The sequence below is a fragment of the Leucopleurus acutus genome, assembly GCF_964270905.1.
Source record: "Leucopleurus acutus genome assembly, chromosome: 8".
Classification (NCBI taxonomy): Eukaryota; Metazoa; Chordata; class Mammalia; order Artiodactyla; family Delphinidae; genus Leucopleurus; species Leucopleurus acutus.
Genome location: NC_139151.1, coordinates 44356211 through 44373121, shown reverse-complemented (window position 1 = coordinate 44373121; position 16911 = coordinate 44356211). Strand labels below are relative to the sequence as shown.

General features: G+C 35.4%; 1 protein-coding gene across 2 annotated transcripts in view; it reads right to left on the bottom strand.

The window, feature by feature from the left end:
* Positions 1-15719, bottom strand: part of GRM5 (glutamate metabotropic receptor 5) — a gene marked incomplete at both ends in the record, with an annotated part of 544042 nt that extends 528323 nt beyond the window's left edge. The window contains one exon of one of the 2 annotated variants that reach the window (XM_082844898.1): positions 15047-15719. In XM_082844898.1, coding sequence (XP_082701024.1) covers positions 15047-15707 — 661 coding nt within the window. The remainder of the gene's footprint in view (positions 1-15046) is intronic. The other variant, XM_082844897.1, reaches the window with a different exon arrangement.
* Positions 15720-16911: the final 1192 nt, after the last annotated feature.

The following is a 16911-nucleotide window of genomic DNA, read 5'->3' as shown; positions in this document are numbered from 1 at the left end:
CGGACTATACTACAAAGCTACAGGAATCAAGACAGTATGGTACTGGCACAAAAACAGAAATATAGATCAATGGAACAGGATAGAAAGCCCAGAGATAAACCCAGGCACATATGGTCACCTTATCTTTGATAAAGGAGGCAGGAATGTACAGTGGAGAAAGGACAGCCTCTTCAATAAGTAGTGCTGGGACAACTGGACAGGTACATATAAAAGTATGAGATTAGATCACTCCCTAACACCATACACAAAAATAAGCTCAAAATGGATTAAAGACCTAAATGTAAGGCCAGAAACTATCAAACTCTTAGAGGAAAACATAGGCAGAACACTCTATGATATAAATCACAGCAAGATCCTTTTTGACCCACCTCCTAGAGAAATGGAAATAAAAACAAAAATAAACAGATGGGACCTAATGAAACTTCAAAGCTTTTGCACAGCAAAGGAAACCATAAACATGACCAAAACACAACCCTCAGAATGGGAGAAAATATTTGCAAATGAAGCAACTGACAAAGGATTAATCTCCAAAATTTATAAGCAGCTCATGCAGCTCAACAACAAAAAAACAAACAAGCCAATGCAAAAATGGGCAGAAGACCTAAATAGACATTTCTCAAAAGAAGATATACAGACTGCTAACAAACACATGAAAGAATGCTCAACTTCATTAATCATTAGAGAAATGCAAATCAAAACTACAATGAGATATCACCTCACACCAGTCAGAATGGCCATCATCAGAAAATCTAGAAGCAATAAATGCTGGAGAGGGTGTGGAGAAAAGGGAACCCTCTTGCACTGCTGGTGGGAATGTAAATTGATACAGCCACTGTGGATAACAGTATGGAGGTTACTTAAAAAACTACAGATAGAACTACCATATGACCCAGCAATCCCACTACTGGGCATATACCCTGAGAAAACCGTAATTCAAAAAGAGTCATGTACCAAAATGTTCATTGCAGCTCTATTTACAATAGCCCGGAGATGGAAACAACCTAAGTGTCCATCATCGGATGAATGGATAAAGAAGATGTGGCACATATATACAATGGAATATTACTCAGCCATAAAAAGAAACGAAATTGAGCTATTTGTAATGAGGTGGATAGACCTAGAGTCTGTCATACAGAGTGAAGTAAGTCAGAAAGAGAAAGACAAATACCGTATGCTAACACATATATATGGAATTTAAGAAGAAAAATGTCATGAAGAACCTAGGGGTAAGACAGGAATAAAGACACAGACCTACTAGAGAATAGACTTGAGGATATGGGGAGGGGGAAGGGTGAGCTGTGACAAAGCAAGAGAGAGGCATGGACATATATACACTACCAAACGTAAGGTAGATAGCTAGTGGGAAGCAGCTGCATAGCACAGGGAAATCAGCTCGGTGCTTTGTGTCCGCCTGGAGGGGTGGGATAGGGAGGGGGGGAGGGAGGGAGACGCAAGAGGGAAGAGATATGGGAACATATGTATATGTATATCTGATTCACTTTGTTATAAAGCAGAAACTAACACACCATTGTAAAGCAATTATACTCCAATAATTATAATTATACTCCAACATTGTAATAATTATACTCCAACATTGTTATACTCCAACATTGTAAAGCAATTATACTCCAGATGTTAAAAAAAAGACTGTCAAATAAAAGAATAAATAAATTAAATAATTTATTAAATTATTAATAAATTAATTAAAATATAATAAATAAATTAATTTAAAAAGAAAAATATAAGATATCAACTTAAAATTAAAAATAATAGTGATAAAAACATTAATTTCAGGAAAAAATAAAAGAATAAAAGTCCACATGTCAAAAATAAATAAATAAAAATGGTCTAAGGGCCCCCAAATCTGTAATTTGTGGAAAAAAGGATATTAGATAACCATGGTTAATAACATTCATAAAGGGCATGGAAAATATGGGAAAATGTTCTCTTTACAATGCTAAGTTAAAAAATGTTAACCAAAAATACAAAATTATGTATAACTAGTTTTAAAATTGGTTATAACTAGTTATTAACACTGTGCATGAGAAAGATAAAAAGAAATAAAAATGTTTTATTTCTGTTGCATTGTTAATGATCTTTCAAATTATTTTTTTCTTTTCCAAATGTTAAATAATATCTATGTATTACTTTTGTATTTGGAAATAATGTATGTTTTTAAATATATCATTTGTGCCCTCCTTATTTTCACTTAGTATCATTTAGGTTGTTTTTAGACACCAGAATGAGAGGATGGGCATACTTCAAAGTGCAAATGTAACCCAAGGAGTTACATTTGAACCCATCACTAGGCCAAAATAAAAAATTATTATAATAACAAAATTAGTATTAACAGATGATATTTATTGACTGCCTACTATGAACTACACACCATAAATAAGTGTTTTATATATTTTAAAAGGCTCATATAATTTACACAATAGATAGTTGATGTATGTCAACCATTATTCTCATTTTCTGTGACTCAGTTTCCTCAATTATAAAACTGAGATAATAATGGTACTACCTCATAAGATTGATGTATTAAATGAATCCATGTACGTACAAATACTCAGAAAAGTACCTGGACACCTGGTGAATGCCCTGCAACTGTTCTCTATCATCATCATCACCATCAATATCGGCAATCATTGAACAATTGATGAAGCTGAGATTTACAGAGGTTAAGTAACTTTCTCAAATTTTGGTCCCTTTAACCACAGAGCCTAAGCCCTTAAACTCAATGATAAAAGCAGTAAATAAATAAACTTTCAATTATAATGAAAAGACAGCTGCTTGTAAAACTGAGTATCTTTAAAATAAAAATTCTCTGAATATTAAGCTTACTTTCTAATTGGTGTCCTGGCACCAGGAGCTCTGAGACTTTAGACGAGTTACTTAAATTTCTAAAACCTGAGTTTCTCTTTTCAAAAACTGATGTTGAAAAAAGAACGCAAAATAACAACAGCCAAGATTTTTTGAACTGTTATTGTTACAGTTAATGTTACTGTTTTTATCGTGGTGAAAATATCATTAATGAAGTCTTTGATTAGCATCTAATTTTCACAGTACTGTACTCAATATTTTGTAAAAGCATAGTTCAAGCATATAGATCTTGGCACACGGTGAGTGTTCAATTAATATTTAATTAATTAATCTATCAGGCAGCTTTAGATTTACAAAGTGCATTAACTGATTATTCAATTGACCATCATAACAAAACATGAGTAGAGAAAGGGCAGATATAGCCTTCTGACATTTTGCAAATGAGGATCCGTGTATTCAGAAAGGTTCAATGAACCGTCCAAGGTCATCCCAAAGTGGGAAATCAAATATGGTCTCTGGATTAATTCCAAGATTAATGCTCTTTCCACTGATCTCAAAACCAATTCTTCGATGCGCTACCTGGATCAAAAGTCAAGTTTTCCATATTCAAATTCAGTCACTTCAGCATGAGTTTCTGCTCTTCTTCAGGAATGGTTAAGTCTTATTTCAGTTGCCTTTCATCAGAAATTTGTACAATTTCTGAAAGTATACTCATGGCCACTTTATTGTATATTAAAAACTTGAGAGCTTATTTTTCTTCTTCATGTTTCTAAATGATATTCTTTCTTTCTACTGATGGAACAAATGTTACACTCTCCCCAGCCTCTTGAAACCTTCTAATCAGATGCAATAATTTGCCCAAAGGCACGTAATAGACTTTGAGGCTAGGAGAGAAATTTCCTGACAAGTAAACCCAAATCACTATTCCCTATAGTCATAAAGTAACACAGCCTCCTTCAAGGAAGGCGTTTTTCAAGTAAGTGAAACCAATTCAGTACAATCATTAATTCTACTGATTACTCAAAAGAACTTGAAACATTTTAGAAGAGTTTAAGACTCAGAAACGACTCAGAGAAGAGGGAGAGGTTTGAGAATTTCAAGAAAGAAGCAGATACCAAGTAACATCAAAACCAGAGATAGGGTTGAGATTATGAATAATTTCAACCAAAGAATGTTAAGTTTGTACCAAGAAAAATGTAGTATGATTAAAAGGGAGAAAAAGTGTTTTAAGTTTTCCTAGGGTTCCACATAAATAATTAGGTAATTTTCAGAAGTCTAAAATTCAAAAAAAGAAATTATCTCAATTTTGTTAAACAAGCCAGAGAATGTCTTAATTACTAGTGACAATGTATTTTATAATTTATTGTTTGAGGTTGCCTGCTATATCCATTAGTGAGGGAGATTAAAATCTTTCCTTTTCATAAAAAAAATATTTTATTGGCACCTAAATCAGGCTTCCTATCTTGAATGGAACAGAAACTTCATACTAGACCAGGGGGCATTAAACAGTATAAACAAAAGCATAACTAGGTCACCTGTGATGATTCACATGGCTCCCCTCAATTCCAGAATATTAAGCACAAGGCAAGTATAAAACCATATTGTGTTAAACAAAAGGATGACACACTGCTTCTTTCTTTTTCTAATCGTTTTTTTCTTCCAAAAGAGATATCCATCCCTATTCACCTTAGTCATGTAAACATCCTGCTTCTAGGAGCACATATCTCACTTGTATTATTTGGTAAGGACTGGTAAGTGGAGATTGTTTTGAGAAAAAAATCTTTAAACTCTCTATAATTTTCCAAATTACACTTAATAAAGACTTCTTTCTTTCAATCTAGTTGCTTAATACAGTCATCCCTTGCCATACAGGTGTCACTTTATGGGTTCCTGCTTACACATAACCCTATTCTTTCTATAAAGGTACATTTTATATTAGTACGAGACCAGGGCTTCGTATGCATCTGAGAAAAGCCATGTGCTGACAAGTGCTTCCATCTTACTTTTTTCATAGTGTGTACAACAGAGTCTAGCACATAACATATTCCCAATAAATGTTTAAACTAATGAGTAAATTAATTTACTTGTTGTAGCATCACATGGACCTCAAGTCCTATTAGGTATGCTTTTATATACTACGTAGTTGTATTGAAACATATTGCACTTTGTCAAAAGTCTATAATATATTTTGTGTAAAATTTTCTCTCAAATCATCAAAAATGTTGCTACCAGTTTTCAATTATTTTTATAATTTCATGCAATTCAGCAAATGAAAGTACTTCCAAACCGCCAAATAATTTGGAATTTTTCTCATTTTATTAGTTATGAATAACAGTTTACTGTTATCAATTATATATAAATATAAATTTATGTAATTAATATTGCCAGCTTGATTCTTCAGCATATATTTTTTAATAAAACCTAAAGTTTCAACATTAAATGTAAGGAAAATTAATTATTGTTTATATTCTCACTCTGAACAAAAAGTGAGAATTAATTATGCTCATGTAATAAGGGATGAGTGTACTAACTTGGGAACTGAAAACAATCAAATTAAATTTGATTACAAATAATATAGCCAGATAGCTTGTTTAATTTTTTTCAGTGTCTTGATATAGTTTTTCCTCTCTTTTCTCAATTTACTTCAATAAAACATATTATCAGCTTCATTTTTAATTTAAATATTTTCAAATTCCATGAAATTGAAATTAAACTAACACGATACTTCAATATGTCTTACTTATATATTTCTCCAGCTTCTCTAAGGGATAAAAAGCCACTATATGACAACGCAATAATACAGTTTTCCTTAAAAACTGTACTCTCTCTACTCTCATAAAGGAGAATCAAGGCTTGAAATCCTAACCCACATCTGGTGAAAAGCAGATATAGAACTTTGGAAAAGAAGTTATATAACCAAAGAAATATGAAGAGGTTTATGAAGAAATTGTCAAAGACACAAATACTTGTTTTTAGAGTCCTTGAGAAAAGGACCAAAGACATACCCTTTTTACTCTATTTATATTCTATCTATTTTTCATTGTAGCTATGGGTAGGGCTGACTTTCAGATAATATTAATAATAATATACTAATGATAGCATAAACATCTATATCTTGATACCACTTCATAGATTATAAAAAACAGATTTCTGATAAGACATTAAATAATTGATGAATAAGTTATTATTACTGTCATTGTTATATCTGAGCTATAATGATGTGTAAGAGAGCATCAGTTTTGTTTTCAAACTAGTATAGCTATTAAATATAGACTGGTTTATTTCCAAGGTCCATATTATATCCTTTTGTCTTTAAACTCAAGCCTATGGAATGCCTCAATGTGCTACAACTTTGCTTGCATTAACAAAGTTGCAGTTACTGACTAGTGAAGGGGCTGGAGCATGTCCAATTTGAAATTTACAAAGAAGTTATATAACCATTGGGCAAAATTATTTTTTTACTACAAAAGATATTCATGCTTTTTATAAACGTGACAATTCAGAAGTGCTTAAAGTACAGCACTAATTTTCCATCTTCAACCTCCTGTTTCCACACCCCCGTCCCCTCCCGACACACACTGAAGATTATGGTGTTAACAGTCTAGCAGCTCTGGGACTTTCCAGACCTTGTTCATTTTACTACACCATAATGCATCTCAGCAGTTGGAGGAGAGGTGGTGGGATCTAGTTATAATTGTTCCAAAGCACTAAGCATCCTATGTTGTAATATATGATCACAGACTCAATTTTCAAAAGGAAAATTGGGAAGAATCTAAAACTCACTACGTTTACTGGTCACTTTCCTGGCTAATTTTGCATTTCATTCAATAATCAATTTTAAATAAGCAAAGCCAAACTGAAACATTACTGATGGGTTTTTCTTCATGTCCAAGATAAGGCAAGGCAAGTCCTTGGCAGGCTAATTTAGAAGGTACTTATTGAACACTTTGTGCCAAACTTAACAATAACTGCTTTGTATTTACTTTTTACAACTGTCTTATGGGGCAGGTATTATTATCTCAGTTTAATAATGATGAAATTATATTAACTTACTTGTGCAAAGTCCCTCTAACTAGCAAGGATATTAATGAGGATTTTCATTCAAACCTGCCTGTGTTCATACTACTACTTAAAGTGATTCCAAAGGGTTAAGAAACTAAATTCCTGAGATGTCCATGTCTTTGCAACAAACTGAATTTAAGGTCATGACTCCACTGTAGCTTGCCTATTTTATGAAACAACTTTTACTTCTAAAAGCGCTGTCTCACGTCTTACCTCACTTTATTTTACTAATGGTATTTGGCCTGATCTTCGCGTTCTAAAGAGACCTTAAATTTAGACTTGACTATATTATCAAATGAAAAGACATATAATCATTGGAAACTCAGAACACTGAAATAAGACTGTCACTTTATATGTTTAAACTTGTGCTTTATTACACACCACATCACATGGTGCATCATGACTTATTCTATATAACCAAGGAATCACCTTATAAATGGTGTAACTACGTCACATTGTATTTTAATGTGTTTATATGTATGCATGTGTTGGAGGGGGTTAGATGTGCTAATGTGTTATATATAAACTTTTAATACCAAAATTATATAATACCTTTCGGCATTGATTTCTTAATATACTGGATTGGGATACTCAAAAAATAAAATGTTCCTATGCTTGTCTTGATCTCTGATAAAAACTAGGGCTGAGAACTTGCCTTCAACCTCCTGTACTAGTGTCCTCGACACTGTCCTATATTGATGCTTAGGTCATTTATCATTAACCATATATGAATTATTTTTATTTTGCTCAAAGTCTCTACCATTTCCCACCACGGATACTTTGGAATTCTTGCTTGTTCTTAATAACAAGGCTTAAGATCCACCCATCTAGGAGAGACAAACCAAATGACATTGTCACAGAAGCATAAACCTTTGTACGTGACTTGCATTTCTCTAGCAAATAAAAAAATTAACAATGTTAAAGAGAAAAGTAGAGTAAGTTGCTTTTAAGCTTATTTTTTAGCCGTAAGACATAGTAAGAAAAACACTGTAAATGGTAACCGTAGTACACATATGGCTATATGCGACTAAAATAAAAATTTACAGAGCAATATCTACTCTTACTATCATGTAATATACTGATATTTATATTCTACTCTATCCTATTTTATTCTACTGTATACTAACTGCTGGTCTCAGGCCACTAAATTGGTTTCACAATTAATTCATGGGTTGTGATGTAATTTTTGAAGCAACACCGACTAGATATTCTCTCATTTTAAAAGATCCTTTGTGTATGTGTGAAAAATGATGCATAAAATGCATACCTGGGGCACGATCTCTGGTTTTAAAGTCCTCTAAGATAAACATATCTGACTATCATATCTCTTGCCAAAAAGTATCCTCAATTCAACATTTGGTTAAATTGAGAAGTCTTTCTGGAGTATTTGCAAATGTGCCAAGATGAGATTTTATAACTCCTAGTTCTGACGAATTCCAAGGAAGTTTTTTATACATAAGGCTACAGCATTTAACAATATGTCTTCCTGCTCTTAAAAACTTGGTACCATACGGCTTCCTCCCATAATTGGCATCTGAAGGACGGATTGTGGCGTCTGCAATGGAGATGAGAATAGAAACAACCTACAGTCTGTACTCATCATCAGGCTCACAAAAAGGTCTTCAATGAGGTTAACTTGTTGCCACATGCCTCCTCCTTAATTTATTTTCTTTTTACTGTAATTAAATCTTTCCATGGGAACAAGGAATGGTGTTGCTTTCAACGCTAGATAAAAAGACACATGAAATATGCTCAAAAGATATTCTCAGAAGGGAAACGAATAGTGTCTTCTTATTTCCTATGGAGGGAAGAGAATCAATAGATGTGCATTCTACTTCTCCTTGAAGCCACATCTACCCCAGTACGCAGGAAGGGAGTTTGGACTTTTAATTAAAAAGAGTTGGCCTTGGGTTCAATTTTTGCTCTGTCACTAAGTAGCTACAGTATTATGCAAAAAAAATCACTTTCTCTTTCCATACCTGTTCTCTAACTTAAAAAATGGTAACTTTATCAGACTGTGTTATGGGATAAATGAATCAAGTAGAAAATTCATGACATATGGTATAAACGACCATGTTTTAACACACAGAATAATAGAATCTCAATTAAACAACATTTGGTTGTCAGGAAAGGGAGTTACCAAAAGGACAAATAATCCAACTCCCTCATCTCCCAGCTGAGGTTTAAGTTCATTTTTCCAGATCCCCTCCACGTGGTTATGTATACCAGGCTTGTGCATAGGAGTTACCAAGAATTTAACTCATTACCTCCTAAGAGAGGCAATTCTTTCACTGAATGTGGAAACAAAATTTTGGACAGGAGTCTTGAGTTGTGAGACCCAACTTTGTTAACAATCATATACAAGTAAGGCCAAATTACTTGTCCATACTGTTTCCTCAAATGTAAGATAATGGAGTTATTAAATGCTTACCTAAGACACTTCACACTGTTAACACAGTGTTAACATTCTATAGAGCTAACAGTAGTTTTTGTGTCTGAATTATCATCATGACCATCTGAAAAGTCATCTCAACTCTCAACACTATTCAACCCCTGAAGAAACAAAATGAAATCCCCTTAAAAAGTACTCAGTAGTGCCCATACTGACATTTCTCATCTTTCCAAACTAAATTGTTATCTTGATATAATCACAGTTAGTAGAAAAGGTGTGATGGAAAAAGTGTGTTCCCACTTTTCAGAAGGTAAACTAAACACATAGACTATGAATCACATTCAAGGTCTTTCAACCAAAGCTTGTTATCAACTTTTTAAATAATTGATGGAAAAACCATATCATAACCTGAAAGTTAGACGATATTTTAATGATGTCACATTACCAGTACCACTTACTGGTACATTTTCCCCCCAGAGCATCACTGAGATGTTTTTTTGGCTAGAAAAAATTAGCATTCCTTTATCATTAGGTGGAAGTAACAAATTCAAGAATCAGTGCAAACACAAAAGGGAGTTGGGTGTGAATAGCATTTTACAATTAATCAAGGGAGGCATCTTGGCACCTCATTTTTATAAAGAGGCAAAACTGTGAAAAATTACAAGTGCCTGCTACTGATCCACATGCCATATATTCATTAAGTGTGAGCTGGATACTACTTTAACACAAATACACTCATTCACCAAATAGTCTTTGAGCCCCTACTATGTGCTAGGCACTCTGACAGGCCCTGGGCAGGTACAGTGGAGTTTCAACTAAAGCCAGCAAAAACTGTGAAGTGTGAAAATCCTGTACGTCATCCATAAAGCACAGTATGTACGGTTTGTGCCAGCTGGTAATTCCTTTCCTCAATGAAACTGAGCTGTATCAAGAGGAAGCATGTAATAATGGAATATATGCAAGTGTCGGACTACTTAAAGCATGCAAACTTTCAGGAAGTTATCAAACCTCTAGCTTTGAACCAGAAGTATGGGTAAAGCATTTTAAATGTTCTTTCTTGCCCACAGCAATTATTCCATTGAAATCTCAATAATATTAATGCATGTTAATACATTTATCTTGTTTTAATTTTGAAGTTTAAACATTGTCGTAGTATCCTATTCGGGAGGGGCAGTTCAAGTTTAGTCACTGGGATGAAAACGCTTATCCTGGACTCTACCTTGAAGGTATTTATTATTGCACATGAATTTATGGTTAGGTAGGTAATGTTTATAGTTTCAGTTAGGATATATTGTATGATTGAAATTGACTGTGGGTCAGGAAGGCAACTGTGTGGCTCTTCACTGGGTGCTCTCACATAGTTGAGGTCAAGTGGCCTAAGACAGCCTCATCTGGAAAACCTGGCAGCACTCATCCTTCACAAGGTGATGACAGGGTTCTAAGACAGACATACTAGGAAAAAAGTCTTCATTTCCACCAAGTTCTATTGACCAAAGCAGTCACATGGCTAGTGCCGCATGAGAGTGGAAGGGAACTATTAAGTTACAGAGCAAAGGGGTCATCAATGGAAATCCTCAGAGCCAAAAGCAATGGATCTGCCATACCCCTAAACAGGCAAGCACCATGGACTCTGTACTATCATGGGCACATGTACCAAGGTTTCCCAATGTATGGAGGCAAAGGACCCCTTAAATTTTCTTAGAACAGAGAGTGGCAACTGGACTGTCTCCTTTACAAAGAATACAATTTTTTCTTCTCAGTTACTGCACGCTCCTTTCACAGCTGCAGAGCTAGAGTGGTTTGTATTTTTTTCTTTTTTTGTTTTCATACATTTAATCTCCTTGCCTTGAAGGCCTGGACAATATGTGTGCATGATATAACAAGCCACCATAAATATATAGTCCTGTAGCCTACGGAAAAACATAAACCAAGGAAATGCAAGTGGAGGAGATTAACCTTGAAGCTGAAACCCAAGGCTTCTTGTGCTTGTGCTCTCCTCTGAAATTCTGCGATGCCACACACGTTCTCAAAGGAACATCTTGTGTTAGCTGCCAAGAGGACTGAGAGACAAAGTACTGCACGTTTAGGTATAATGTAAATGGGCAACGTGGGGGAACAAAAAGCTTTTTTGAAAATAAGACAATGTCTTTTTATAGACCTCAATGCCTGTGTGAAAGCATTTGGAAATTTCCATACCCTTCAAGAAAGAAGAATATCAACTGAGTGAAAAAAAGGTAATTATGCAGACATGGGCGTAAGTTTGAGATACTGAGGTAGGGTGATCTAGGGCTGAAGAGAACTGTCCCAATCCAGCCATAGAAAGAGGCTCAGGTGAGAACGGGTATTGTCATTTCATGGGAAGTCCCTCAGGGGCTTCCTGAAGGGCCAGACAACAGAAACCCAGGCATCACCTTGGGGACTTCCACAGTACCCAGCAGAGATGTACCTTGTTATTCAAGCACTTTTCTGATCCTGGAGGTAAATTTTACCTTGTAAAACTTCCTACTCCACTGCTCCTATGCCGATAAATTTTAAGACATAATACCATGTAACCTCACTAGCCACTTACTCGCTGAGGATCCAAGCAATATAAATACCCTTTGATTAAACCACATAAAACAACAAACCAAAAAGCATTTCTTCCAGTCTTCAATGTTTGTATTCAAAGTTTGTTCTCTCCTAAATTCTGGTGGTATCTTCCAAATATTTTGCCCAAATTTGTCAACAAAATTTCTATTGGCCTATTTTTGAAAAAATAATTAAATTTGCCTGAATTTGGCAATAAGTTTTTATTGACTTTTCTTGCCCACAAATAGAATATTTTCTCTTAATTATTATGTTGCAATAGGTAGTCTATGCTTGTAATACACAACTTCAAATGTTTGCATGTAGAAATTATATAAAAGAAAGTCTCTTCCATTCCACCCTATTCCTTAACTCCCTAGAATTCCTACCCAGAAGGAGCAACTGTTATCAGTTTTGCTCTTCTCTGAGAACAATTCTATGAATATTCAATCAAATGATTTTTACAAACTCCATTTTATACAAATAACATACCATTTACATAGAACTGTGCTTTGCTTGTTTCACTTAAAATGATCTTGGAGATCATTATGATCTCATTACCTACAGAGTGTCTCATTCATTTTAATAGCTACCTAATAATATACTTTACGGATGCATTATAATTTATTTTATTGTATCACTCAGTATAGGGATATAATTAGGTTGGGAAAAAACATTAAATTAGTAAGAGTCAAAGGTCATGATGATGAGTTTCTCTTTGAACACAATCTTGGATTAGCATCTCCTACAGACTGACCAAGGCCTACTCTTCTGAAGCTAGATGGAAGTTCCTAATGAAATTTATGATTGATCTGACGTAAACCAAACATAGCTTCATCCTTGGTCTCTTGCAAACATGTTTTTTTACTTTCTCACCTTCTCATATTTCCTCATGCCCTTTACTGGAAACCCATGCCTTCTTAATTTTCACCAGTTGTCAGTATTCTTCCTATTAAAATTCCACTGTCAAATTCATTTCCTTCTCTAAGACTTCCACTATGGCCTCCATCACCATAGAGCAGGATGTGATGTTTTTCTCCTTCAATTTACTTGAGAAACATTTGTAACTCCGTGTCATCTTGAATTATGGTTATGGAAGTATTAGTGCGTGCTCCATCTCCTTTGCCAGACTGCTTGCCCACTGAGGGTGGTAATGTACAAAACATAGGGCTGTCCTTCACAGGACTATTAGAGCCTTTTGTATATTTTGACTTAATGAATATGTGCTGCATAAATATATATTCTCTGGGTGTGATTCTATTGGATTCTGCTGAATTAGAATAGGGCACTGAATTAGCAGTTAGTAGCTGTGAGCCCTCCTTCTGCTTCTGAAGTTGCTATCAGGTAGTTATTGGATGAAGTATATAGACTCTTAAAACATTCGTATTTTAAAAATGGAATAAAATATCTGGACTATCTAGATCACTGCTTGTTGTGAGAATCAAATGAAATAGTGGTTTTATAAGAAAACTCTCAGCATTAGGAAAAAAAATCAAAGGTCTCCTAGTCCAATGACCTATCCATTGATCAAAATCTCTATATATCAACATCTTTGTACGTAAACCATAAACTTATGTATGAAAATTTCCAGAGGCATAGAAGTATCAATCCAGTATAGAAGGCCATTTTATGTTTGTGCAGCTCTGAATATTGTTAAGAGTGGCCATACAGTGAAATCCATGTTATGTCACTTGATAATGAAAAGTTTGCTATATCTAATTGGTGACAGGCTCCCAATCTCTGAAGTAGTCTTACTCTGGTCATTTCATTAATTTCCCAATAACTCAATCCCACTTTTACAAGATCAGATTGTTTGGAACACAGTGACAGTATTATTGCAGAATTTTAAAATCTCAACTGAGATTTGAACCTCACGAACATTCGAATCTCAGCTCTTTCACTTAATTCTTGACATTAGGCATGTGGCTTACATTTTCTATGCTTCAGTTCCCTCATTTGTGAAGTGGGGATCAAAACGTAATCTATCTCATAGGTTTGTTTGTTTGAGTACTATCAATAAATATCTTTATAGAGTATATATATGAAAAAAACCTTTTCATAGTGCCTCAGTAGTTGATAGCTATAATTAACTTTCAATGCTATTCTCAGGTCTATTGATCCAACAGAAATGACTTTGTATAATGTAACAATGTGTCCATATTGGCTATACTGGATGAAATATACTTACACAAGAGATTAAATGATCTGACTATATTATGATTTGATTTTATTTTAAGAAATAAAAAATGTTAAAAAACAGAAAAAAATTAATTAATGAAAAAGATGAAGTAAAAATCTCAACTAATCCTAACAATGATCTAAAGAGCTATACAAAGTCTTGTGTACTTTCTTCGGTATACTGTAGTGTTTAGCATAGGCAGTATGCTGTCCTAGAAAGAGTGCTACATAATGAGTAAGCCTCACAATTTGGGTATCTTAACCTCTGTAGGTGAAATCAAACCTATCCCAAACAGCGTTGGTTGAGAACTAACAAATAATGTATACAAACGCATTTGAAAAGCACCATCAACAATAATCAGGGCTGATACTATTATTATCTGGTATAGAACCTCAGTCATATTTTCCTTCCTCACTATGATTTCCACATAAAGAAGCAATAAATTTCAAAGCAAACTAATGCTGAATTATTAAAACTTATACATCCTGAGAATGTCCTATACAAGGATAGAACTAATTCATACACATCTCCATTTCAGATTTAACAATACACTCTACTGAAAAATAGTTGTAAGACTAAACCGTTTGGTAATTTTCTATTACAACATACCTGGGCCAGAACTGGCTGCCTGCAGGCCTTATGTGTATGTATGTGTACCTCCCTTTAACTATCAGAAACTCTCAGGTACTCAGAGCAAACTTACAGTGTTAAAACGTAAGGAGTTCAAAGGAGATCTAGAAATCTTAAAAATCCCTAACATTGTTATAGAAGATGTACAAATAATGTAACACGTAAACCAAAAAAAAGTATCCATTTTGCCAACTGATGGTCACATAATCACTCATGTTAGCTTATATCTATTTTGCTCTAGACATCTGTCATCCCGTCCCTTCTTATATAAGTGGTATAACTGAGCCACTCAAAAGATCTCAAATAATTAGGACAATTTTAGCCCTCCAAAACTTGCAAGTTTAACTGGGAAGCTATCAGGTGCCCAAGACATACTCGGTGTAAAGAAAACTTACCTTCTGTGTGCACCGCTGACACATAGGTCCAGTTGTACCTCTTCACTATGTCCACCATGGCCCGTGCCTGCTGGGCATCTGAAGGCACGACCCTCATGAAGTACTTGAACAGAGTTTTGTCGCTCAGATCCATGCTTGTTGCCGAGTAAGCAATTTGAGGTATGTTGAAAAGCTGGAGCAAGTTCTGGACCTGAATGGCCACAGAACTGGAGCCAGGCCCGATGACCCCGACTATGGGCTTCTTGGAGCGGAAGGAAGAGGAAGAGCCATCCACACAGCGCACCAAGCCTTCTTCTTCTTCGGAAGAAATGAGGGAGTCCCTTATAAACTCAATGCTCTGCTCTAGGGCCACGGCCGAATGCCAGCAGGAGTCCCTGATCTCGCAGCCCAGGGTGATGTTGGGCAAGAGCGTGGGGTCTGAGTTGATCCTTTCCAGGGTGTGCAGCATGGCCTCCACCCTCTGAATGCCATACTGTTCACGAACTGCCCCACACTTCCGCTCATGAACTTTGTCCACAGTGGGCTGGTGGTGGACAGAAAAGAGAGCCCCGATAATGATGTCACCAGGCATGTGAGCCACCACCCTCCTCTCACTGGACTGTGCGCTCCCACGGACATCTTCTTTCAAAAGCAGGACTGACAGGATCAACAGAAGGACCATTTTAGGAAAGGAGTTCAAGCTAATAAAGACAGCATGGTGGGGAAAATTTAGGCGAGTTCTGAGAGAGAGAATCCGGTGATGTCCTATGGTGAGCCGCAAACCAAAAAATCAGCCAGTGATTTAGATGTGCTCTCTAAAGGACCACCATGTCCCCAGGGACCATTTAGTTAGATGCATCCATATGTGATCACGATCTTCAAAACCTGGGGGAAAAAAGTAGAATGGGGATTTAGCAACGTAAGTGCAACCGGATTGGGAAGCTCGAACAGTCTATGCTAATAGAGAAAGAGAGGTCTTTCTGATGTAGGTAACTTGAGAAAAAGAATCCAAAAATCTTTCTGACTCTTCTTTGCCTGTCTCCTTTGTGATTCTGTGATTGGATAAAAGCAGCTGATACAGCTTCTTGATCCTACCTGGCTTAGGTTAATATTTTTTTCATTTGCTCATCTAGAGTACACAAAACCAAATCTCATGTGTGGGAGGCCCAACTATACTCTGACACAAAGGTGAGGGTAAGCACCTAAAAGAAGTATGCCATGAACAGAAATCTTCAAAAAAACCCAAATATTAGACATTGGTGATCCCAATAATAACGACGGTATTTTTGTGTGTTTGTTTTAGAAATGCTCTTTGTGTCCTTCCAAATTTTCAGCATTAAGCATGTACTGATTACGCAATGAAAAAATAAAGTTACTTTAAAAAAAAGCCTACAAACCCCATCTTCAAATGCAATGTAAAGCAAGTTGAATAACATTCCCAACAAGTATTGAGCTTAGTTTCCATACAATATAGACCAAAGACAAATGAGGTCAGATCAGTATTTTCACGTTAAATGAACTATAGGATAGAAGAGGGTTGGAAGATTACAAAGTAAAATGCCCCCAAAGGCATACAAAGGCATAGTGCACTGGTACCAATTTTTGCAGAAAAGAATATTCAGGTTCAAATTCCAGTTCTGCTACAAAGAACTACTACTAAATTATTTAACCTCTCAGCACCAGAATTTTGTCATCTGAAAAATGGGGATCATATGTGCTAGGCTGCCCTTATGGGAATCAATATAAGATACCAACTGTGCAAATGTTTTGTATATTGAAAACGGATATATATATATTCAAGACATGATTTTTTTCTGTTATTAAATTTCCAAGGGCCTTCTGTGGCTAGGTGGTGAGGACAGAAAATTCTCTGGCAACACACTCAG